Source organism: Mercenaria mercenaria, chromosome 3 (assembly GCF_021730395.1).
Source record: "Mercenaria mercenaria strain notata chromosome 3, MADL_Memer_1, whole genome shotgun sequence".
In the NCBI taxonomy this organism is placed as follows: domain Eukaryota; kingdom Metazoa; phylum Mollusca; class Bivalvia; order Venerida; family Veneridae; genus Mercenaria; species Mercenaria mercenaria.
This window is the reverse complement of record NC_069363.1, coordinates 57,211,019-57,235,704: the sequence shown is the minus strand read 5'-3', so window position 1 is coordinate 57,235,704 and position 24,686 is coordinate 57,211,019. Positions and strand designations below refer to the sequence as shown.

Here is a 24,686-nt window from a genome sequence, read left to right as displayed (position 1 = left end):
TGACTTTATCAAAAAACTTTAACCAATGGCGAAGCCGATGCCGACACGGACGCTGATGCTGGGGCGAGTGCAATAGCTCTACTTTTTCTATGAAAAGTCGAGCTAAAAATGCATGACAGATCACGCTGGGGTAAAATGGTATCAGCTATAAGTGCTAAGCAGGCAGACAAAGCAAAGTTACAGATGTGTTTAGTTTTATTCGAACAGACACAAATAAGGTCAAAGGGCGACTTTCACGCTTTATTGAAAGAAGACCCAATATGCCTCTACGGGCATTTAATTCAGGCCCTGGCTCTGTAAGCCACCAGCTAGGTGATTCCACACACAAATAATTCAACCCCTCAAACAAAGTTTTGGATTGACAGCGGCGAGAAGCAAGTGATTCGAAGTGATCGGCATTTACCACTTGGCCACGGAGGCCCATAGACCCAAGTAACAAAACGATAAAGTTTCAGTGCATTTGACCCAGAGGTATGAGAAAAAGACGTTTAAGACAGACGATGCAGAACTTCTGAACGGGCCAACAAAAAGTAAACGGCTGGAACATTCGGTAAGAGTATGAATGTTATCACTTTCATAACACTTTCTATCATTTAAATAAAATCTTGATGGTCTTATGACTGTGAGACACAGGTAGACCGATTGACATCTATTCGTGTCCGTTTTGACTCGAAACCAAGTACATCAAAGTTCTTGTTGGAACTGAGAGATTTCTAATAGGTAAAATATTTGTATTCATGTGTATACAGTGGAAATTACATCCAAACAAAGCCCCTGTGACTGGTCAAGATTAACAGAGTTCAGCCTCATAATTTCAAAACAAACAAAATGTAAATGTTATATCATTTATTTTCATGGTTTGATAAAAATTGATTACAAGCCTTTAAAGCTCTTATCACACACAATCCCCCTACTATAACATCTATATATCTGCTTAATAAACGAGCCGCACCATGAGTAAACTAACATAGTGCATTTGCGAACAGCATGGATCCAGACCAGCCTGCGCATCCACGCAGTTGCGATGCGCAGGCTGGTCAGGATCCATGCTGTTCGCTAACGGTTTCTCTAATTGCAATAGGCTTTGAAAGCGAACAGCATGGATCCTGACCAGACTGCGCGGATGCACATGCTCGTCTGGATCCATGCTGGTCTCAAATGCATGATGCTGGTTTTCTCATGGTGCGGCTCAAACTGTTTTCTACATACTATTTCTATGTGTAGGTAAATGTTTAATATATACTGGGTATATATGACTTGTATCATCAAAACATTTAATTTACTGGTAACAAAATGATCATGCAGTACATAACCAGTATTTCAGATGAAAACATTAAGGTAATGGACACGTAATGACACTCGACAAATTACATATTCTCCATATGGGATTTCGGCATTCTCCAGGTTTTACGGAAAACCATTATGTGCGATGAGCTACATTTTTGTCAAAATAGCAAACTGTCTCACGAGAATATATAATCATATGGAAATTGTCAAGTTTCATAGAAACTGCCATGTGTCAGAGAAATTGCCAAATGTCATAGCAATTGCCGATTGTCATTACAGGTACACTACCTTAAATTAATAACTTTTACAGTTACTGAAATCCTTTTGAAATCAACATCAATTTTTACAATTGTAGACTCTTCACAAAAACAATAAATTTCATAACAGTTGTATTTTTAACATGTGATTTTTTTTCAAGAATGGTTTTATTTGGAGTAAGATTTACAATTAGGACAATTCAAAAATCATTGAATATATGCAAATCATATTGTCCTTTTTGGTGTAATTCGGCATTTTACAAATATTAATCAAACTTGTGTTTTACTCTTAAAGCCGTTTGACTGTGTCCCTGTATATTATAACCTGTGGTATTTGTCAATGTGTTGTATTAACAGGTGCCTTCTGAGGTCTAACTGGTTCTCGAGACAAATTACATGGGTTTCTATAGGACACTGGTGCCCCCACTTACTGCACTTACTGTCACTGTACAGTCTGTACTGTAAACTTTCATGGGAGAGAGTGGGGATCAAATATTTTTTGATATATGTGCAACACAAACTTTTTTAGGCCCTTAAAGCAAATTTTTGACAAGGACCACAACTCTGGTATGGCCGAGTAAAATCAAAACAAAGCCCCAAGTGCACAAATTCACATACTGAAAAACTTATCTATGTTTCAGGATCTTACGTCAAACACTTTTTGAGACAAATAACACAAACAGTTAAGTCATTTATACATATTTATGACTAAGTCAAGGGCCGTACCTTTAGAGACATTGATGCTGTATAACAATTCTATGAAGTTTGACAACTCTATGTCAAATACATTTTGAGATATGCACGACACTTATTCAGATGGACAGACATACAGACAAAGGCAAATCTAAGTGTCCCAAAAACCTTTGAGATGCACAAAAATTTTACTACTTCCATACCCCACTTTCAGAAATCTGACATTTAATGCCAACTTTTAATTGGAGATACATAAGTGTGCAATACATTGTGCTCCTAGCCACAAGAGTAAGCATAAGTGGAGCTAACTCTAGAAGTTTGAAAAGTTTGGTGCATATGATTCCTCCATAAATTCACTGAAAACTAAATGAAATGTGTACAATTGAGAAGCATACATTATTGTGTACTGCAGGATGGTCAAAATGACACAGCAACCAGAGGAATATTCTCTGGCAATTTAAGTCTAAAAATTTAAAAGAAAACAAATATAAAACCTTGCTTCAGTCAGTTTCAAACCAACAACTGTATTATTGACCACAAGGCTTACATATTAACCCTTAGCCTGCTAAATTTCTAAAATGGACTGGTCCATCTTTCGATATGGGCAATACCATTTATTATTCGAAGGGGTTTTAACTGAAAATTTACTGACTGAACAGCGAACAGTGCAGACCAAGATCAGCCTGCACATCCGTGCAGTCTGATCATGGTCTGCACTGGTCGCAAAGGCAGAATCACTTGCTGCCAGCAGGCAAAGGGTTAAATTAGCTATTTCTCTCTAATGCCATGCCTACATATGCACAACACTTGAAGCTTAAATATACATTGAAATCTGTTACATTGGATGCTGACTTCTTGAAAAATTGTTTTGCAGTGGTTAAGTAGCAGTTCAAGTATATGACTTTATTAAATTTATTTATTTATTTACTTATTAAACTATGGCAAGAACATGTACTGCACTGTATTGCACACCACTATTACCGGGTCAATTAAAAGGCTCAAATCAGCCGTATATGATCATTTTTCACTTAAACTAGCAAATGCTTCTGGGATTTAATGTGATACAATAAATAAAGCAATAAATAATTTCCATATATATATAATATCATTGTGACATTCTGCATAAAGTCAAAACATTTTCCATGCAACAGCAGCTTCCTCAATTAGTGTGTGTTAGAAATCTGTTATATAAATATAAAATGGTACTATTATGAGGAATAAAGGGCACTGCCGCTAGATGACCATAAACATTTCAGAATTTTTTTTTAAATGTGTACAAAATAAATATGTTAAAATTATTACTTTTATGAGTATGATGTGAAATAAAGATGTAAAATACCATAAAATTTCATCTATTTTGTGTCACATAACAATTGCATGACTGGCTTTTTTTTACATAATATAAAGTCTATAAGACTTTTCTTACAAAATTACTTCATATAAAATAACAGAATCAGTGTATTTTCACTTCCTACTTACAAAAATTAAGAAATGAAAGCATTTTCTAAATTTAAAAAAAAAGAAGATATATCTGAAGGTGTGCCCCTTTAAAGTACGCCAATACAATGAAACTTTTATTTTATACATTTTAGATTTATCTAGTCATTCATTATGTTTTCCCACTAAGCAAATCACAAGTGATGTGGATAAGTTCCATTTTACCATTCCTGTTTATGTCCAAATATTAATGTCTTCACCTACTGCATTCCAGAAATCTTAACCTCCACATGTACATCATAATTTAATAGCTTTTAAAACAGAAGTCAATATCAACCTCTTCTGAAATAACCTATGATTTACACAATGAAGGCTAGAACGTTTCACATATTTTCTTTTTATGTGAGCAGAATGATTGAAATAACTTTCTAAAATAAAAAGAGGAAACAGATGGCACTGGGCCAAGAACAATGTTCTTGATACTCTGTATTTGCTTTTAAAATATATTCAAACTCATGAAAACAAAAATGCAAACATAAAACTTGCTAAATATCATTTTCACCTGAAATCGACTAAAAGACCTATGGCAGATTGGTGGGACAGTGTACATGATAGCCTGGGACAAAACCGGTTATGTAATCAAAGTAAATGATGAAATAAAAGCAACAATCAAACAAACCACTTCTCCATTTGCTACCAACATTAAATCAAACCCTATTTGCATAAAATCTGATTAATTTCTAACGCAAAAAGAAGGCAATGGTGGAGATGTAAATACTGTTGGATTGTAAGCTTTTTAACACAACATTACATCTAAGAAACTCTCAACAATTGGTTTATTTCAACATAAGCTTAAGATAAACAAGTATTTTCACAGCATCACATCTAGAGACTATGTGTCAAAACCTTGCATGAGACAATTTACATGAACATTAGTGCAAAAAAAAAAAAAGGAGTTCAAATTTTCAATAAATGCAGAAGACACATTCGAGTAAAGTCTGGAGCTATCAAAACCTCTGACCTCCAGTGTGATAGATCGACCCTGATTGGCCTTGCAACAACTAGTCAGATTCATGTGCTTGGCATGTGCTCTAATAAAAGTACACCTTTATCAACAACATAAAATAACTTTCAAAATACTCTATTTATTGAGAATACTACATGTCTTATTTTCAATTTCAACTAATTCAAGAGCCAAAATTCCAAAGCAACAAAGACTAAGGTATCCAGCTGGATATTGAATTTGCCAAAGATAGTATGATACTATCTTTGGCAAATTTAATATCCAGCTGGATACCTACTACGTCTGGTGAACACTGGATAAGAATTTCTTGTTATTTTGCAGAAAATATCAATTTTTTAAATAAGAAGTTTTTCGATAGTCATAACTTAAGAGTGACTGGGACTATCCGGCTATTTATCAAACTTGTCTGATATATGATGTCCATAAACATTATAACCAAATTTGGTGCACATTGGATAGAACTACATCAGTTAGAGAGCACAAACTGTAAATTTTAGCAATTTTTAGTAATTCAAGGGCTATAACTCCAGAGTCAATAGCACAGTCAAGGTGATTATCAAGCTTGCCCAACATATTATGCCCATTAACATTGTGACCCAGTTTAATGAATATCAGGTAAGAACTGCTCATGTTAACTTTTGCAATTTTGAGAAATTAAAAGGCAAATAACTTCAGAGACACAGAGAATCCAGCTGTTTATCAATCTTCAATGAAATACTATGCCCATAAACTTTTAAACAAATTTGGTGATCACTGGAATAGAACTGCTCAAGTTTGTGAGCGCACAAATTTTCATAACTCAATACTGACAGCTAAGAAAAGATAAAAACTCCAGTCTCAAAGCATTAATTTTGTGTGCATACAGTACACTGCCACTTTGAAAGGTTATCTACATGCAGGCTCGCAAAATAATAAATATATAATCTGAATAACTTCTACACACTTGAAAGTATGAAAACTAATTAAAGCATAATTCATTTTTTCAATTCCTAAAATTATGCAAAACACCTAATTGCCCTAATTTCTACTCACATTTCTGAATAAATTAGCAACATTGCACAATATGAGGCAGCCATTTAAAAAAGCTAGTCAATGTCCTACTTAAATACACATGATTCGTACAAATGCCTTAATTCATCATTTACACTAGCACAGAATATCAACATTACTCTTTTTCAGTGGAGATTTCATAAAATATCCTGCATACTATAAATACATGGATAAAGTTTCTACAAAATATGGCAACTACAATGAGATTACACAGTATACAACATTATAATGAGCGTTATAACAATATAGTAAGGTCAAATGAAAATATTATTTGTTTCACTTTCAAGTTATATCACTAAAAATGGAAAACCAAAAACTCAGCCTTAAGGATTGTGTATTACTTAAATAAAAATGACCAATGCTCTTAAACCAGATGAATTAATAATTTGAAACTTTTCTGAGCATTTTCCTCTTGGAACTGATTATACTGCAACCAAGTTTGATGAATCAAATTTTGAAAACATTCTAGCTTAAGATTGTAAATTAAATGTTATATTTCAAACGTAAAACTGACATACAAGGTTTTTGTCAGTTGATCATGTTAAGCAAAACTAAAGTATTTATTATACACTAAATCCACAGCAAAAGTATGGAAGTAACTATGTACAGTCAAGCAAATATTATTGTGTTTGGCCTAACACTTGATATTGTGAAGGGTTATCAGAGGCAGATTTGGGTAGATTTAGGTCACGAAAACGAAAGCTACATACAAATTTCTGCTTCTGAAGCTTCAAATATCATGGATATCACAGATATATACAAAATATCAACATGTTGTCCTATTAAACATATATATGCTGGTTAAATCATAACACAATCAATACTATCATGCACTATTTTCTGGATTTTATGCGCTAATATAAATAATTCTATTATACTACATGGCTACATGAATGTAATAATTAGATTCTCAGGTCTGGCAAACTTGAAACAAGATAGATATTCTTGAAACAGTATTGAACAAAAGTAGCAGTAACACCCAGATACAATCAAGTTATGTGGACCTAAAACGGATCACCCTCCCAAATTTCTGCCCACTATAAAATCTTACTTTGAATCCAGTGGCTGACAACTGAAACACATCCAAAGAAAGTGAATAATATTAAATTATTATACTCTTAAAAAGTCTTTGGCTATATGGGTAAAACTTAGATTGTAAATAGGGACTGTGTTGTTGTTTTTTTTTAAATCACACCAATACGGTTTTGGTCAAAAAGTGACCTTCTATATTAAGTTTAAGTTTATTATATAAGTGATTGTAGAAGACCCAATGTGGCTGTCCATGCATTACGCAATTACAGGTTCCTTTGAAGGCCCTTCATCCTTCTATTAGTCTGCTTGATAGCTTCCTCACACTTTTACACTTTTGAAGGGTTTAAACCCTCATACATTTAGTCAGCTCAAACCCTCACACATACAGTGGGCTAAAATCCTCATACACATACAGTGGGCTAAAATCCTCATACATTTAGTGGGCTCAAACCCTAACACATATGGTGGGCTCAAACCCTCGCAGTTATAGTGGGCTCAAACCCACAGCGATGTGGGGCTTGGGTGTAGTCAATGACCTTTGGGCACTCTGCCAAGTGACCCTTTCAAAGGACTTTCTAGTTTGTCTGAACTCACCAGAGCTCTGAGAATCTAATCATTACTATATCCTATATAACAATGATTATACATTTGTAATCAATTACACATTATTATGCCAAAAAAAATTCACAGAATATCAGATTTAAAATACATCTTATTAAAATGAAAAATTAACTTAAAACATAATATTTACTAAAAAATCATTAAAAAAGTGAAGGTTGTATATTCTAAAATTAAATATCAGTTTCTAATATTAAGTCAAAGCCTCTGGTCTAATGTTTAATTTCCGATTATATCCATCAAAATAAATCATGGTATTGTATCGGACATGAACAAGATTAAAATCACATAAAATCTAATTAAAATCCATACCAGCATCTAAATATCTAAAAAAAACAAAATGAAAAGAAGGGTTTAAAAGCTGGAATCAAACATAAATCAATGATCAACCAAACAATCAACAAAACAAAAAGGACTGGAAACAAATATCAAAAAAAGGCCGAAGACAATATTTACACAAAAAAAGCTTTCTTAATAAATATCACAACACTTTGATTTAAAAGAAACCCCATAAAATGGCAAGAAATAATAACAACAGAATTCATAAGCCACTTTCAAACAAAATACTTTTTGATTTTCTGGAAGAACAAATGTGTCACAAATATCAAGCTATGAATATCATCAAACAGCTTTAGCAAGTACATTTAATTACAGCACACTACCTATAAAAACTAATTAACCTGTTCTAACAACTAAAAATTATCTGCAGGAGTTTTCCCCATTAACAATGTCATCATTTTTTCCAATACTGTAAAAGCAGAAATTTTCACGAGGGTTTAATTTTCGCTATATTCGTGAGGTCCTACATCTCGAGAAAATTAATCCTTGCGTAAATATTCACCATTAGTATAATTCAAATTAAAGTATGACACCATTTTTCAAATTTTGTGAATATTAAACCTCATGAACATACTCTGCTTTTCAAATTCGAGAAATTTTGACCCAGCAAATATATGCATTTTTACAGTAAACATGTCAATACAGACCAACCTGTCCTAAGAGTCACCTTAGAATGTGATCAGTATTATTCTTTTTTTGATACACTGTATATTTACTCTAATAAGACGCACTTATATGACACTAAGAAAAAGGTAAGAAATAAGATCACTTTTATAATGTCTGAACATTTATTTCAAAGAATTTATGCAGAAAGATATCATTTTTTTAACAAGATCACCACCTACGGGTGCCATCGCTTGTCAGTATGTAAGAAAAGTGTTATAGTTCAGTACAAAAAGGGCCATAATTCTGACGAAATATCAGCTAGAGTTATGGTTCTTGGCCTACACAGCCATCTAATGATGATAAACAAGTGCGCAAAGTTTCAAAGCTGTAGCTCTTATAGTTTTTGAGAAAAGGTGGACCTAAACAAAAACTTAAACCAAGAAACTCAAATTTTCTAAGTACAAAATGGGCCATAATTTTGACAAAATGCATATTTGAGTTATGGTTCTTGGCCGCCTACATAGTCACCTAATGATGATAAACAAGTGTGCAAAGTTTCAAAGCTGTCACTCTTCAGTTTTTGAGAAAAGGTTGACCTAAACAAAAATTTTAACCAATGTCGACAATCAAGTGACGACAATACCTCGTAGATTTTTTTAAAAAGTCCAAAATGGCTTGATAAAATCTGCTCCTGCATTAAGTACCTGTCTACATTTTAGATGTTTCATTTACTTGACTGGTTGAATAACACAGGTTGGACTGTACACCATATACTCAACAATGAAATTTAGAACCAGTCTAATTGTATTGCAAAATCTGAAAATAATACTAAAGATTTGGTTGAAGACTTTTTTGTATAAAACAATCTGCAAATGGCTTAGAGCACCGGTAACACTGTTCAAAATCCTAATTTCCATAATTCAACACAAAAAAAATCCAGAAGCAAGCAAAAACGATATTTTATTAAAGTCAGTTTATTCAAACTCAAAAACTTTGCGTAGCTTTCTGAACTACAATACTGGCACATTTTACAAACAATTTTAAGCACTGACTAGCTAAGTGCAATGCAATTTTTCATATCCAAATCAGCAATCTACTCGAATTTGGTTTTACAACTGCATGAAAATGGCAATTGTCACACGCCTCAGCTTTCTACTACATTGGAAAATATGATACTTTCTGATTTTTTCATTCATTTTCTTAATTAAGCCTAAAAAAAAATTGTTTGTTTCCAATATCCCGACCTACCCTAAAAACTTGCTGCGACCCTAAATGTTTTTATGGCATAGGAATTTTTTTTTATATACAATGAATTCGCTATTTTTTGTACTTTTCAAGGAAAGTTTCTCTTTCTTCATTGTAAAAAAATCCCACAAAAAAGTATTTTCTTACCTAACTACCCTATTTTTTAGGGGGCATGTTACAGGAAACAAACAATACTTTTTAGGCCTTATGTTCAATATATTTTTGATGAGAACATCAGCATAGTTTATGATGAATGACTTATTGTGTTAAATATGATGTGGCCTTTGGAAGGCAGTTTAAAAATGCATACATCAATAACAATAGAAAATTTCAAAACAAAAATATCAACACTCCAGTGCAGATGACATTAATATGCACATTAACAATACAAAGGAGCAAATTTAAGAATTCAAAAAGTTATTTCATTGCAATTCTATTTATTGATATCAAGAATTGACATATGTCAATCAAATTAGTTGAAATTACCCAGTTCATTCAAATATTTATGATATTGTTTTTTAAAATTAGATATTAATTAGATTGCAGATTTATAAATAGAAAGAAAAGTCACAAAATATCGCAGTGACTTATGTGGATATTACACTGATAATTTTTCAGTGCAAAAGCATCCATACATTTCTAACAAAGCCTTAAATACATATGTAAAAAATGTTGCCTACATATGTAAAACTTGTTGTTAACTCATGTCAAACTTGTTGCCCGTTTAATTTTTCTTGGTTTAAATAAAAATGTTCTGCAGTTTCACTCTTCAGTAATATTTAACAACATGTCCCTTATTGATGTGACTTGATTAACTGCCTAATTTTCCTCAGGCATACGCGCTGGAAAGATCTGTGCTCTGTTTTTCATTTGAACACAAATTTTGCATTGTGCTGTATCCTAATTTAAAAAGTTCAGACCATAAATTTAACAACATTACACTTCAATCTGACTTGAACTGTAATTTTCCTCAAGTCGGCGAAGTTGTGCCATTTTATAGATTTGAACCCCAAATGTTTGCATTGTGCTGATCTAATGTTTCGTTGCATATAACAGGCATACTATGTTTAAAGTGTCTTAATCAGTTTTAAAGAATCATATGCTTTATTTTAGTTGGATAAAGCTTACCATGACATAAAGATTAACCTTATGTATTTTGCAACAAGCTATTTCAGTCCATAATGATCATGTCAAATCTTGAAATAAAAGATGGATTCAAATCTTTCTTGAATAATCAGTCTTGCTAAATGTACAATAATTCCAATTTATGGCAATAAGTTAACGAAGTCTAAATAAAATCAATATAATAATATGATAATGTTATGGCTACAAGCATTACTTCGATGTATACATAACTACATTGTCAGAGCATAAGGGTAATCAAAAGATGGATTCACAATACTTCTGCAATCAAACCTTCAACTAGACAAATAACAATAAAAAAATATGGAAAATAATACAAATATATTTTTCTATCAATATTGCAGCCATATAACAAGAATTATGCCTTTAAAGGATGTCCTCAGTTTCACAAACATTTCTTACACAACTAAATACAAACAAATAAGGTATTTTTACTTTCGTACACAAAATTTTCTACAAGAGACTTTCAGCCATTTAATGACAAAATCTTTCTTGAAATAAAAAAAAAACTTATCAGTTCACATTCAATGAATACTGTCAAATTATAACAATTTCAAATACATAAATTAAGTGGATTTGGCCAAAATGACCGCTGTATGAATTTCGATTTAAAAACATCCAACAAATGGGATTTTACCAGTTTGTTGGAATTTATGTACTTTAATCAATGCAACCACAAAACCAACTTGACCTTCTCTCCTATGAATATCTATGATGTTACAGTATTTATGAAATATCTTTTTTCCAAAAATGTGTATTTAAGAAATGAACAAACTTGAATTACTAACCTTATTTTTCATATGTTTATCTGCCCCATAGGACATGAGTAATCGACTAATCTTCATATGACCAAATAAAGCCGCTGCATGCAGAGGGGTTTCACCATTCTATAAAACAAAGTGTGACATTGATTAAAGATATTCAATGCTCATCTTTCAGTCAAATATTTCCTCTTCTATATATTTTACTCCAAAATAATCATCAAATGAATTAAACTTTACTACTTTAAATATGTAAATTGCGAATGTAGCGCAACATTCACCACAAATTAATCAATCATAATTATATCTAGTCAACATATGAGTAAGTCTTAAACTGAATTTTCTTCACTTACCAGCGTTATCACTAGGGTTAACATTTGCAATATAAGTATTTTAGCCAAACAGTCTGACTAAATTGTTCTAAATAGTAAGTCCTTGAAACAGTAATTTTTAATAAATTTTGCATCAATCTACGAGTACTGTGTAATCACTTCATGGTTTTGATCAAAACAGCTGTGGGGATATAAATTCATGGGTTTCAAGTTTTAAATATGAAATAAATGAAAGCTTTACTTGTGGGATTAAATTTCATTAACTGACAACAATGATACCCATGAAAATAAGTCCCCCACGAATACTGATGACTTCACAGTATTATGTAAGTTTAAACAAAAGCAATATTGTCTTTGACTGTGACTAAAAACAGATCTGGTATGCCTGTGATATATTACAGACTCCTGTATATACCGGATCCAAGTAATTTGAATTTTTTTATCTTTAATATATATATTTTGTAATCAAGGCAATCCTAACTCAACCTTTAGTCAGTATATTATACATATTATACATTAAATGCGTGCGAACATGTAAAAATTTGCATATTTTTGCCATGCGTTCCGATGATAATGATTTTGTGACGTGTGCAGACCGACTGCTCCAGTTCTGTAATAAGAAACATTGATTTTCATTAAGCTGGTGTTTGTACAGAGATACTAAGACAGTCAACTCTCAGTGTTGGTTGGTTTGTTTTCTTGGGTTTAAGTCAAACTGACACAATTTAGGTTGCATGGCAACTTCCCAGCACTGAAAGTGAAGAATGGCCTGTATATTCTCATTAGAGTTCATTTCAGGCACAGATAAGCACTTTACAGAACAAACAAACTTCCACAAGCCAGCTTATAATTGAGCCGTGCCATGAGAAAACCAACATAGTGGGTTTGCGACCAGCATGGATCCAGACCAGCCTGCGCATCCACGCAGTCTGGTCAGGATCCATGCTGGTCGCTTTTAAAGCCTATTGGAATTGGAGAAACTGTCAGCGAACAGCATGGATCCTGACCAGACTGCGCGGATGCGCAGGCTGGTCTGGATCCATGCTGGTCGCAAACCCACTATGTTGGTTTTCTCATGGAGCAGCTTATATGTAAGCTTTCTTAATAAATAAATTCTACCACTAAACAGAATTTGGTTCCACAGCAGTGAGAAAGTAATTCCAAGTCAGCAACTGACAAAACCTACCTTTAACAATGCCACAGAAGCTCCATGTTTGAGTAATTCTTCAGCCACTTCTAAATGCCCTTTATGACAAGCCTTGAACAGTGGGGTAGCACCATCCTGTAACATACATGTTATTTATAATTATTACACAACACTTTATAGAAATCATGGGTCAATAGTTTGTGCTAAATGACTGGTTTATATTCAACACAATGTTTATTTGGCTATTAAGACAAAAACAATGAAAATAAAACCATGACCATTAATTTCTGATTCATGTAATAAAATACTTTTTGAATGGCAAAAACTATTTGCCCTTTATCCATGGATTTGCCGGAAGTCACTCCTATACACGCACAATGATAAAACTCAATTCTTAAATAAATGCTACTTGCCAAGCACATAAATAGTAAAAGTAGTCAAAACTACAAAAACTTTTTAAAACAAGTCACTTTATTTTTAACCAACGTTTCGGCTAGATTAGCCTTCTTCAGGGTTCAAAATAAACATAACAAAGGAAGCGACGTCAACGTCAAACGACGTCAATGACGACAACGTCAAAATTTAACAAAGAATTTGTTGATAAAACATGCTTAAATTAATGCTGCCAGACAAGTACAGAACATGTTGACAAAACATGTATTTACCTCTCTCACAGTATCAACTTTAGCACCATTGTTCAGTAATTCTCTCACTATATTCAAATGTCCCATCTGTGAAGCTATCCATAGTGGTGTTGCATTATCCTGAAAAATTCAAAAGCTTTTTAACCGCAGAATATATATTACAGACTTAGTTAGAAAATGATCATTTGTTATGTATTTTCCTCAGGAGAAAATGATCATTTGTTATGTATTTTCCTCACAAGAAAATGATCATTTGTTATGTATTTTCCTCAGGAGAAAATGATCATTTGTTATGTATTTTCCTCACAAGAAAATGATCATTTGTTATGTATTTTCCTCACAAGAAAATGATCATTTGTTATGTATTTTCCTCAGGAGAAAATGATCATTTGTTATGTATTTTCCTCACAAGAAAATGATCATTTGTTATGTATTTTCCTCAGGAGAAAATGATCATTTGTTATGTATTTTCCTCAGGAGAAAATGTATATAATTACAGGAGATGCATCTAATAAGTGTAAAATGCCCCTGCCCTTAGGCATAGGAAATAGGTATCAATATAATTGCACCTTTACTAATCCTACCTGGTGTTGAGTATTACAAAAGTGGTTCTATTGTGACATTTTGATGCAAGCAAAACTGTATTATCTGCACTATTAGTTACTTACCGGTACTTCATTTTATTATTGGCTTGTTAAAAGTTAATTTTTTACCATAAGTAAATTGACAAAATCATAGGAACCATGTCTTGAGGGGTAAATCAAACACAAATGAATAAATCCTAAATGATTTTGTTGTGCAAAAAAGTATGATATTGTGTCTAAAACAGTTTTCATTTTCCACACAACTGTGTAATTGCAAGGGAAGTAAACTAATAGATCTCTACTTATAAGTACTAGCCCAAGGCAAGAGTTGTCATTCTTGGTGGATCACAACTTTATATTAAAAATTAAAACTTCTGTTACTGATATTAACAAAACTATCATAAACTTCACATTTGTGAAATCATTTTTGGTTATTTCAAGGACTTGGAAATCAATTTCTAGACTTTATTTAATGTAATATTATCACTGAAAATTTTAGGGTCTATCTCTACTGCCCTTACCTGTGTGGCAGGGTCAGGGTTAAAGGTCTTTTCCTGTGACCTTGCAGGTACCAACCAGACTCCTGCGATAAACCTAAAGTGTTTCGGATGGACAGAAAAACTAACTAAAAGGGCAGTTAATACATGCCTTCCTTCACAAGCATAGAATCCAGTATGGCATTTAAATGTGTTAGACTACTGTGGATTCACTTCATTTCTTGCGCATTAGATTTTTGTGTTTTGGCGAGGTGAGGAATATTTGTTATATTTCATGGATTTCAGGTTTTGAACATAAAATGAACATCTATATGGTATATCTTTGTTTGGATTTTATTTCCAGGATGCTCACAACCACGCAATCCATGAAAATTAGTCCCAAATATATATTTATGATTTTACAATACAGTGAAACACCGCTCGCTCGAGCATCGATGACTCGAGCACCTGGGCTCGCTCGAGCAATTGATATGGTCCCCGCCGATTTCCTTCTATTTTCTATGTGAGATTACTATGGCTGGGTCGAGCATCGATAACTCGATCGCTCGAGCATGACACCTGGTCCCTGTGTATTAATTTATACTTCGTTTCTTCTGGTAAACTCGAGCAGAGGTGTCGAAATTTTTACAGTCAGAATGTATTGGTTAATTAAACATTTTCACACACCGTGAGAATTGCGTGGTCTACTCCCCAACTATCTTAAATGTTTGTTTGTCGGTATATTTCATCTTATAATGAGATTAATTATTGATAAAAGGTTGAAGAAAAGTTTTATTGATCAAATTTCGATCAGTTACTGATTACTTAAAACATCTTTTCTGCAGGATCGAGAAGATAGTTATGAGATCTTAGTATTTTAATCAGCAGTTGTTTGCATGCAAATGAAGGAAATAATAAAGCCTTTTCATAAAATTGAGACGATAATTCTGATATGCACTTGTTGAAAAATAAAAATAAAATAAGTCTTAGTTGTTTCTTCACATGTGCCATTTACAAATTACATATTGAAACGTCTATCATAGATAACGTTTGTAATACGTTTTTTGAAAATGTAACAAGTATGTTATTATTAAGCATCACCGTTTACTCTGCAAATGATCTCGATGAAAATTTGTAAAGCAAACTTCAATTTTCTTCGCATGTATGTTTGGGTCGCTCGAAACCATGGGTAACTCAAGCATTTTGCTCATCCCCTTGCGACCTCGAGCGAGCGGTGTTTTACTGTAATTTTACTTTATGACATAAAAATCTCTAACAAAAAAACCTTTGTTTTTGTGTACCTCAATAGGCACAGACAGGCAATAAATGTATTCATGTATGAAGAAAGTGTAGTAACTGTGTTTATACAAACCTTTCTTTTCATATCAATTTCTGCCCCTTGTTTGACAAGGAAGGATAATAGATGATTATGCCCATTTTGTGCAGTAATAAACAGCGGTGTAGCCCCATCCACCATCTGTGCATGAATGTCTGCCCCACGGTCTAGCAGTTCTTTTACGACGTCTAAATGATTACACTGACAGGCAACAAACAGTGGCGTACCTCCATCCTGAAAATGCAAAATTTAATATTTTATATTTAGATTGGATCTAACTTGATCTAAATATGGATTATGCATTATCACAAGTGTTGAACTAGTTTTTGATTCCTAAATACTGGACCCACAGTATAATGGTTACGCTATAAATCTTCTTGCATAGAATATTTCTATATATGAGAACAAATCACTGTCTTAAAAAGTATAACATACCTTCTATGAAAAGCTGCTGACCAATATTGCCATTACAATCAAGAAAATATATGCACTTACTAGCTGTATTATAAATGTTGCTTTTTATTCAAAATGGCCATTCAAAACTTACTGCCTCCTGTACAGCAATAATCATATTTCAACATCTCATTCAAACAATAATATTTTTACTTCTACTGATTTATTCTAGCTTCACTGTGACTATATGAATCACTCTCAAGTCTGCTTGAAAGACCAGAACTGGTGTCATATGCGCCGCGCCATGAGAAAACCAACATAGTGGCTTTGCGACCAGCATGGATCCAGACCAGCCTGCGCATCCGTGCAGTCTGGTCAGGATCCATGCTGTTCGCTTTATAGCCTACTGTAATTAGAGAAACTGTTAGCAAACAGCATGGATCCTGACCAGACTGCTCGGATGCGCAGGCTGGTCTGGATCCATGCTGGTCGCAAAGCCACTATGTTGGTTTTCTCGTGGCGCGGCTCAATTATGAGAAAGCATGGTCGGGACACCAGTTGGGCAAGAACCCATCATCTCCGGGTTGAGATGACCTTAACCACAAGACTACCTCTCCCCTTTGTAAATTAAATTTTCTACCTCCATACTGAGATGATTTGTCATCAAGCCAGGTTTTCCTGAAACCCAATATGTAAAGTATTTCTTACTTACATAGCTAGGTATATCTACTGGTACACTACTGTCCAACAATAACCGCACAATATCCAGGAAACCTCCTTGTGAAGCAAAGAACAGCGCACATGTCCCAGTCTGAAATAATTATTTTGTATCAGTTAAAACAATGTACATTCCATTTACAGCTGTGTTTCACAGTATAAGGGATGATATGTAACATGTTTATGTTAAGTAAATCCTAATACATGTACATGATAATAAACTGCAAAGCATGTGCTAAATTTGTTCAATAAATGAAATTACTTGCTACAAGTAAATGTACAAGGTTTTGAGTGGCAAATTTAGATTTTATAGTGTTTTATAAAAATTATAATGGTCTTAATTTTGACACCATATAAAAGCTTACTGAAAAATATAAATTATAAATAAATCTTTCAACTGTAAAAATCAGTATGATTAAACTCCATCTGTACATATGCCTGGAAAAGGGCTGAAAGCATACCCATAAAAGGCATATATGTATGAAATCTCAAACTCTCATATTTCAAAATAAACAAGTAACCATCTTTAATGTACATTTCCATCAATTGTCTCCCAACAACACTTACCGGTACATAGTACACTGTATCTATCTTAACTACTATCTAATTACCTGCAAAGTATTTTCACATTTCTTTTTTCATCACAACTAATAAATAATAGAAAACACCTAAATATTTGATAAGACATAGTAGACATGATGTTTCTCTTTTGTTTTTCAAGAAATATCAAGGGGAAAGAAAACATCAATAATAAATAGAAGTTCCTGTCTTTGACTATGCTAAGCAACATCAATAACTCGCAAAGAATCAAGTTTTACAGTAAGTCGAAATAAGTACATACATTGTGATAACTGTACAATGGAGAGGGCAATCATATGATCCAGTTATAAAACAAGAGGACCATGATGGTCCTGGATCACTCACCTCTTCCCACATGACCCAGTTTTGAGTATGACGTCGTTTTTTCTATTATTTGACAAAGTGACCTAGTTTTTGAGCTCATGTGAACCAGTTTTGAACTTGACCTAGATATTATCAAGATAAAAATTCTGACCAATTTTCAAGAAGATCCATTGAAAAATATGGTCTCTAGAGAGGTCACAAGGTTTTTCTATTATTTGACCTATTGACCTAGTTTTCGAAGGTACGTGACCCTGTTTTGAATTTTACCTAGATATCATCAAGGTGAACATTCTCACTAATTTTCATGAAGATCTCATGAAAAATATGGCCTCTAGAGAGGTCACAAGGTTTTTCTATTTTTATACCTACTGGCCTAGTTTTTGACCGCACATGACCCAGTTTCGAAACTGACCTAGATATCATCAAGAGGAACATTCAGATCAATTTTCATGAAGATCCATTGAAAAATATGGCCTCTAAACAGGTCAAAAGATTTTAATAATTTTAGACCTACTGACCTAGTTTTTGACCGCAGTTGACCCAGTTTCGAACTTGACCTAGATATCATCAAGATGAACGTTCTGACCAACTTTCATGAAGATCTTGTGAAATATATGGCCTCTAGAGAGGTCACAAGGTTTTTCTATTTTTAGACCTACTGACCTAGTTTTTGATGGCAAGTGACCCAGTTTCAAACTTGACCTAGATATCATCAAGGTGAACATTCTGACCAATTTTCATGAAGATCTTGTGAAATATATGGCCTCTAGAGAGGTCACAAGGTTTTTCTACTTTTAGACCTACTGACCTAGTTTTTGAAGGCACATGACCCAGTTTCGAACTTGACCTAGATATCATCAAGATGAACATTCTGACCAACTTTCATAAAGATCCCATGAAAAATGTGACCTCTAGAGTGGTCACAAGCAAAAGTTTACGGACGCACACATGCACGGACGGACGCACTGACGGACGACGGACACCGCGCAATCACAAAAGCTCACCTTGTCACTTTGTGACAGGTGAGCTAAAAATTGAACAGTTTTTCAAGATTAAAGTGATTACCAATCGTCTTGCACCCCCGTCAGCACCATTTTTCAGTAATTCTTTCACACACTCTATATGGTTATTTGCAGCGGCAAGAATCAATGGGGTTGTTCCTTCCTGAAAATCAAACACATACCAAGTTTCACAATATGAATATTTCTCATAAAAAACATGATGACTGATTAAAGATGAACAATGTAAACTTATATTAAATTAACTTTAATAAGATATAATATGAAATTTTGTTTTCTGTGAAAATCATTGTCTACTTCACTTTCTTTAAATGTTTGAAATAATTAAAGATATTCTTTGATATATTATACCAGATTTATATAGCGTCCTTTTCATGATAAACATGTTCAAAGGCACTTTACATAGAGCAAAGGCAGCCACTCAGGGCACCAAGTTCATCCTCTACTAGTACAGACACAGCAATCTGACCAGAGGGACAGAGTAAGACAAAGCCCCCTGAACAGAGAAAGAGAAATCGTTTTTTCAGATACAGGCCTATCCAGCTAATTTAACCTAGCTCTTTGTGAATAGACAGTAGTTCTTTAACATGCTCGGTGTATAGCACCAATACAGGAGGCAGTCTTTCCTGGGAAGAACCAGTACTGGCCTCTCAGTTAGGTGGGAGACACTCAAATGCATCTCAGAGACCAGTATTCAAACCCCAAACCTTTGGATTGACAGTCTAGCAGGTATACGATATGACTGCACAAAATCATTCATTTTTATTAAAAATATGATTTAATTGGTGTAAATCAAATGACTGGAAAATGTTTTACCTTATCCTTACAATCAACATGAACTTTTCCAGAATCGAGGACTTTTTTCAGTTGCTCTAGGTTTCCCTGTAGTGCTGCAAGATGCAGCTGCTGGTCTGAAGGTGTCTCCTTCTGTAAAATATCAAGAATTTATATGATTTATCCTGCTGCTATTTCGATATCTTTGAGCATTATCTCTGTACTGTGTTTAAATCTATGCAAGTTATCTCTGTACTATTCTCATACCATTGCAAATATTCTAAGTGCATTGTACAACTTTATTATCTTTTAAGGCTGTGATATATCAGATATCATGTGTATGACATCTATAATGTAAAATATACGTAGTACATTTTTTTAATTAATTAACTACAATATATCTCAGGTCACAGATTTTTTTTCCTAAATAACTGTAGTATATCTTAGGTCGAAGAAATGGTTTTCTTAACTAATTGCAGTATATCTTAGGCCAAAGACATGTTATTCTTAGATAACTGCAGTAAATCCTATGCCACAGAAATCTTCTGGGATATCTTTGGCCACCGAGATATTTTTCTTAACTTACTGCAGCATATCATAGGCCGCAGGAATGTTACTCTTCACTAACTGCAGTATATTTAAGACCATACTGAAACCCTTGCTTCTACAGATCCAACACACTAAGCTTGCAAAAAAAGATGCTGACTGTCATATGACTTCCTTTAAAACATAAAAGTCAAACAAATTCCACAAGCCATCACCAAAATAACCGGCAGTAATGAAAGCTCAAAATCTCTAACAAAAAAATGAAATAGTATACAAAAAGTAAGGGGAAATAATCCCGATAAAATATTCTTTGTTAATTTCATTTTATCTATTAATATGAATACAGAGCACCAAAATCAAGACTGAAAATTGACCCCTGTACCGAGTACTTAATAAATATTTTAACTTTTTCAAAATCTTTGACCATTTTGTTGATCCTTGTTTGGCCTCAAAATTTATATCACTGCTTAGTGTACATTCTTTTGTTTTCGGCATTGGAAAAAACAATGATACATTTGTATATGAACAGAAATTCAAACTCAAATTGTTAATAACTACTTGTATTAAATTTTGTCTTTTAACCCGGTTGAAATAATGTCCCATCTAAATCTTGTAGTCTTATTCACTGGAGTACACAATACTCATTTTTATGGTTCTGTTGTGTAAGTTACATAAATAATAAATACTTGCATAAAATTAAATTTCTTTGAATTTTCTACAAAAAGCAAGAACTGAATCCATACAATTTATTCAAATTAAGGGGAAAATAAGCCTGCAGCTGGGAGATTACCTGGAAACATAAAAATAGACTTGCTATTTAACTGCTGAACCTTACACCCCAAGATTATTTGAGCCATGCCATGGGAAAACAAACATAGTGGGTTTGCAACCAGCATGGATCTAGACCAGCCTGCGCATCCGCGCAGACTGGTCAGGATCCATGCTGTTCGCTTTTAACGCCTACTGCAATTAGAGAAACCGTTAGCGAACAGCATGGATCCTGAACAGTCTGCGCGGATGCGCAGGCTGGTCTGGATCCGTGCTGGTCGCAAACCCACTATGTTGGTTTTCCCATGGCACGGCTCATTTGTATTACCTCTCCTGATAACGACTCTAGAATACCACTGAATAACTTTAAAAATAAATATACATTATAATTGTTTTGTCAAAATCATTATTTAAAATAAAATCTGTAAAAAGAATGTTTAAAGTTTAAAGATCAGAACTATAGAAACCCTATTCACTATTATTCTATACTACTTAGTCCTACAGATACGCATTTAGTGATATCCTTTTTCCCTACAACCCCATCTATACAATAAAGTTCTGATGATGACAAATCCTCTACCTTGTCGGTAAAAAGCAGTACAAAGCTTATTTTACTTTGTTGAAATCTCTCAGACAATAAATAAATTTTGATTTAATTTGAATTTATTTGATTTGACCAGCGTGTTGATGAATCTTCATATTTATACAAATGTATCACAACAATATTCAAAATGATCAACCTTCATTCACTGAACAAATTCAAACAAAAACTCTTGTTTAATCAACAAGAGCACCGTAATGCGGAGCAATATACGCCCGAAGATATGACCTTCGACCCCTAAGTGTGACCTTGACCATGTAGCTAGCCATCCTGAACATGCGCTCTACACATCCTCTCAGTCAATGTGGTGAACATTTGTGTCAACTTTCTTCGAAATCCTTCAAGGGGTTCAAGAGTTACAGAGCAATGACCTTTGACCCCCAAGTGTGACCTTGACCTTCAAGCAAGCCATCAAGAACATGCACACTGCAAGTCATCTCAATGTGGTGAACATTTGTGTCAAGTTTCTTTGAAATCCTTCAAGCGAGTCAAAAGTTACGGAGCGGACATGAAACACACTCATACGACCTTTGACCCCTAAGTGTGACATTGACCTTGAAGCCAGCCATCAGGAATATGCGCTCTGCACATCATCCCAGTGTGGTGAACATTTGTGTCAAGTTTCTTTGAAATCCTTTAAGGGGTTCAAGAGTTACAGAGCGGACACGAAATTGCTAACGGACGGACAGACAGACACCAGGTGTACAACATAATACGTCCCTTCGGGCGTATAATAAACATTTTTAAAAGAGCAAGAAAGTAAATGATCTAATGTTTCAAAAACCTATGTACAAATGACCTGTCCTATACAGGATTGTCTAGATGTACGCGACTCACATAAATGGATAGAATTTCAGGCTAGTCATATTGGACTGTGCAACTAGCCACAGCCTTCATTGCTGGAACATTCAATACTGCTATATCTGAACACAAGCACAAGTATCGGACTCATCTACCTCTCTTACAATAATGTTTAACTCTACTTTTAGGTATTATTAACAGATGCCCAGTCAGCGCAAGAGAAAGATTTTAAGTTTTAAACAAGTATTGAGAGTGAAACACAGAAGTGAGAAAGTGACACTGAAAACAGTTAAAAGACTGTTAGTTATACAGACAATAGCTGTAAAATCAGGTTAAAAAACACACTTTGCTGCAAGATTGTGTGATGAGTCAGTCATCTGGGTTTTTAAAAAAAAACTTGGCCATGAATTGCTACTAGTGGATAGACAATCATATGGAACATTACTAATTTTGCATCAGTTTGTCTGTTCTCCTACTACCTTTGGCCAAGAGAATCCTGCAAATACTAGACACTATCATTTTGTGGAAGTTGTTATGTATCCATCTGACTGCTCTTCTTTGCACCATTTCAGATTTTTCATGGACAGGTGGGGCTAGAAACTTGCAATACTTTTCATTTTGAAACTAAATATATATGCAAAATAATGGTAGATAATACATCTGTACATAGCCTTTTCCTCATAGCAATGTGTGAGGTGTATCCTGTTTTCTGAGGATCAACCCGTACATTATTTAAAAGGGGCTTATTGAGAGCTTGAAGTACTTAAAAATCTTGCTTTATGGTAATGTGAGTATACTTTCACACAGTCATAGTGATGGATTTTAAAACTTTCGCCATAAGCTAACAAGGTGCACCTGGTGTAGCAGCCTACCCAGAAATGTTTTCTCTGCACTAAAATTATTAAGGTAGTTCTACACATTTGATATTACTGTAGCTGTGACGAAAAAAAGCTATCAACACTTTGCCTGTATACAAGGCTGAAGTTGCATCGGCGAGGCTGGGGAACCTTCAACTGATTCAGTATAATAACAATGCCATGCCGAAACATTACCCGTGCAAAGCCAGCAGAATTCAGAAAATCAAGACTCTTGAAATCATCCGACTAGCTTTAAAAATCATACTCACGATCTCTCTGTGCTTTTGATTTTTGTTTTTGCCGGTGACCAAAGTTTTAACAACGAATTTGTCCAAAAGTTTGTGAGTAAAGTTGTTTACGTTTCCGGTTTCTATTCATAGTTACCGTATGCAAAATCCAAGACCGAGACCAAGAGCCAATCAGAAAGTGGAAGAGATGCTAAATTTGAAATCAAGTGTATGTTTTTTACAAAACGTCGGCAATTGGGTGGGCACTGGTGGGTAAAACATGGATTTTGTAGATAAGATTATTTCATCACCTCCATAAACTTCAAGCAATAGCATTACTAAATTTTTCTTGCTTTTTGCTCAATTTCTACCTGAAAATGTATGCTTGTCCACTGACAAACAGAATGAAAAAAATTTATGCACTTGTCCGCCGGCAAGAAGTCCCCAGAGTCAGACATAGGAATTCCACACCCCTGATAGTACTTTGAGGCTTTGCCTTATTTCATATCATTTATCTAAAGTATGTATATTGAATTTTGGTTCGATCTGGGTTATAAAGAGATTTTCTAATCAAATTATCTAATCATATGCTTAAGTTAAGAGATCCGATACTCGTGCCTGTGCTCAAAGCATAAAGTATGGTGTATCTAAATACCTTTAACGACATTTTGGTCAAAAAGACAATGCTACACTATTTTCTCGGCAATAATGCAAACAGCAGTTTATACTCTTATGGACTAAATACAAGATTTTGATTATTTTTTTTCCAAATTAGGGACACATATTTTTTCCGGAAGTAATTGGTTGTTTCCCCTCGCTGTCAAATTATCAAACCAAAGATTCGATACTAACCGAAAGATGCAATCTACCGAAATTCATTGGTAGTCTCCATACGTATACAAGATACAAATTTTATTTTAAGTCGGTGTTACATATAGATAGTGTAGAAGGTTTGCTTCAAAAATCCAACTACAAGAACATCTAAATAAAAGGCAAAATACAAAAAGGGATAGAATAAGGGATGGGTGTTTGAGGAAGTGGAAAATAGTGCTGCAACAGGTAAAGCAAA

The 24,686-nt window shown here is 34.0% G+C and overlaps 1 protein-coding gene across 1 annotated transcript; it reads right to left on the bottom strand.

The window, feature by feature from the left end:
- Positions 1–11,474: 11,474 nt before the first annotated feature.
- Positions 11,475–24,425, bottom strand: LOC123524654 (ankyrin repeat domain-containing protein 29-like). Its single transcript, XM_053538669.1, has 8 exons — positions 24,273–24,425; positions 19,860–19,970; positions 19,090–19,188; positions 17,117–17,215; positions 16,048–16,245; positions 13,637–13,735; positions 13,011–13,106; positions 11,475–11,618 (listed from the first exon to the last, which is right to left on the bottom strand). Exons 1-8 carry the CDS (start codon positions 24,282–24,284, stop codon positions 11,490–11,492), a joined length of 843 nt encoding a protein of 280 aa, XP_053394644.1. The 5' UTR covers positions 24,285–24,425; the 3' UTR covers positions 11,475–11,489.
- Between the last annotated feature and the right edge of the window lie 261 nt (positions 24,426–24,686).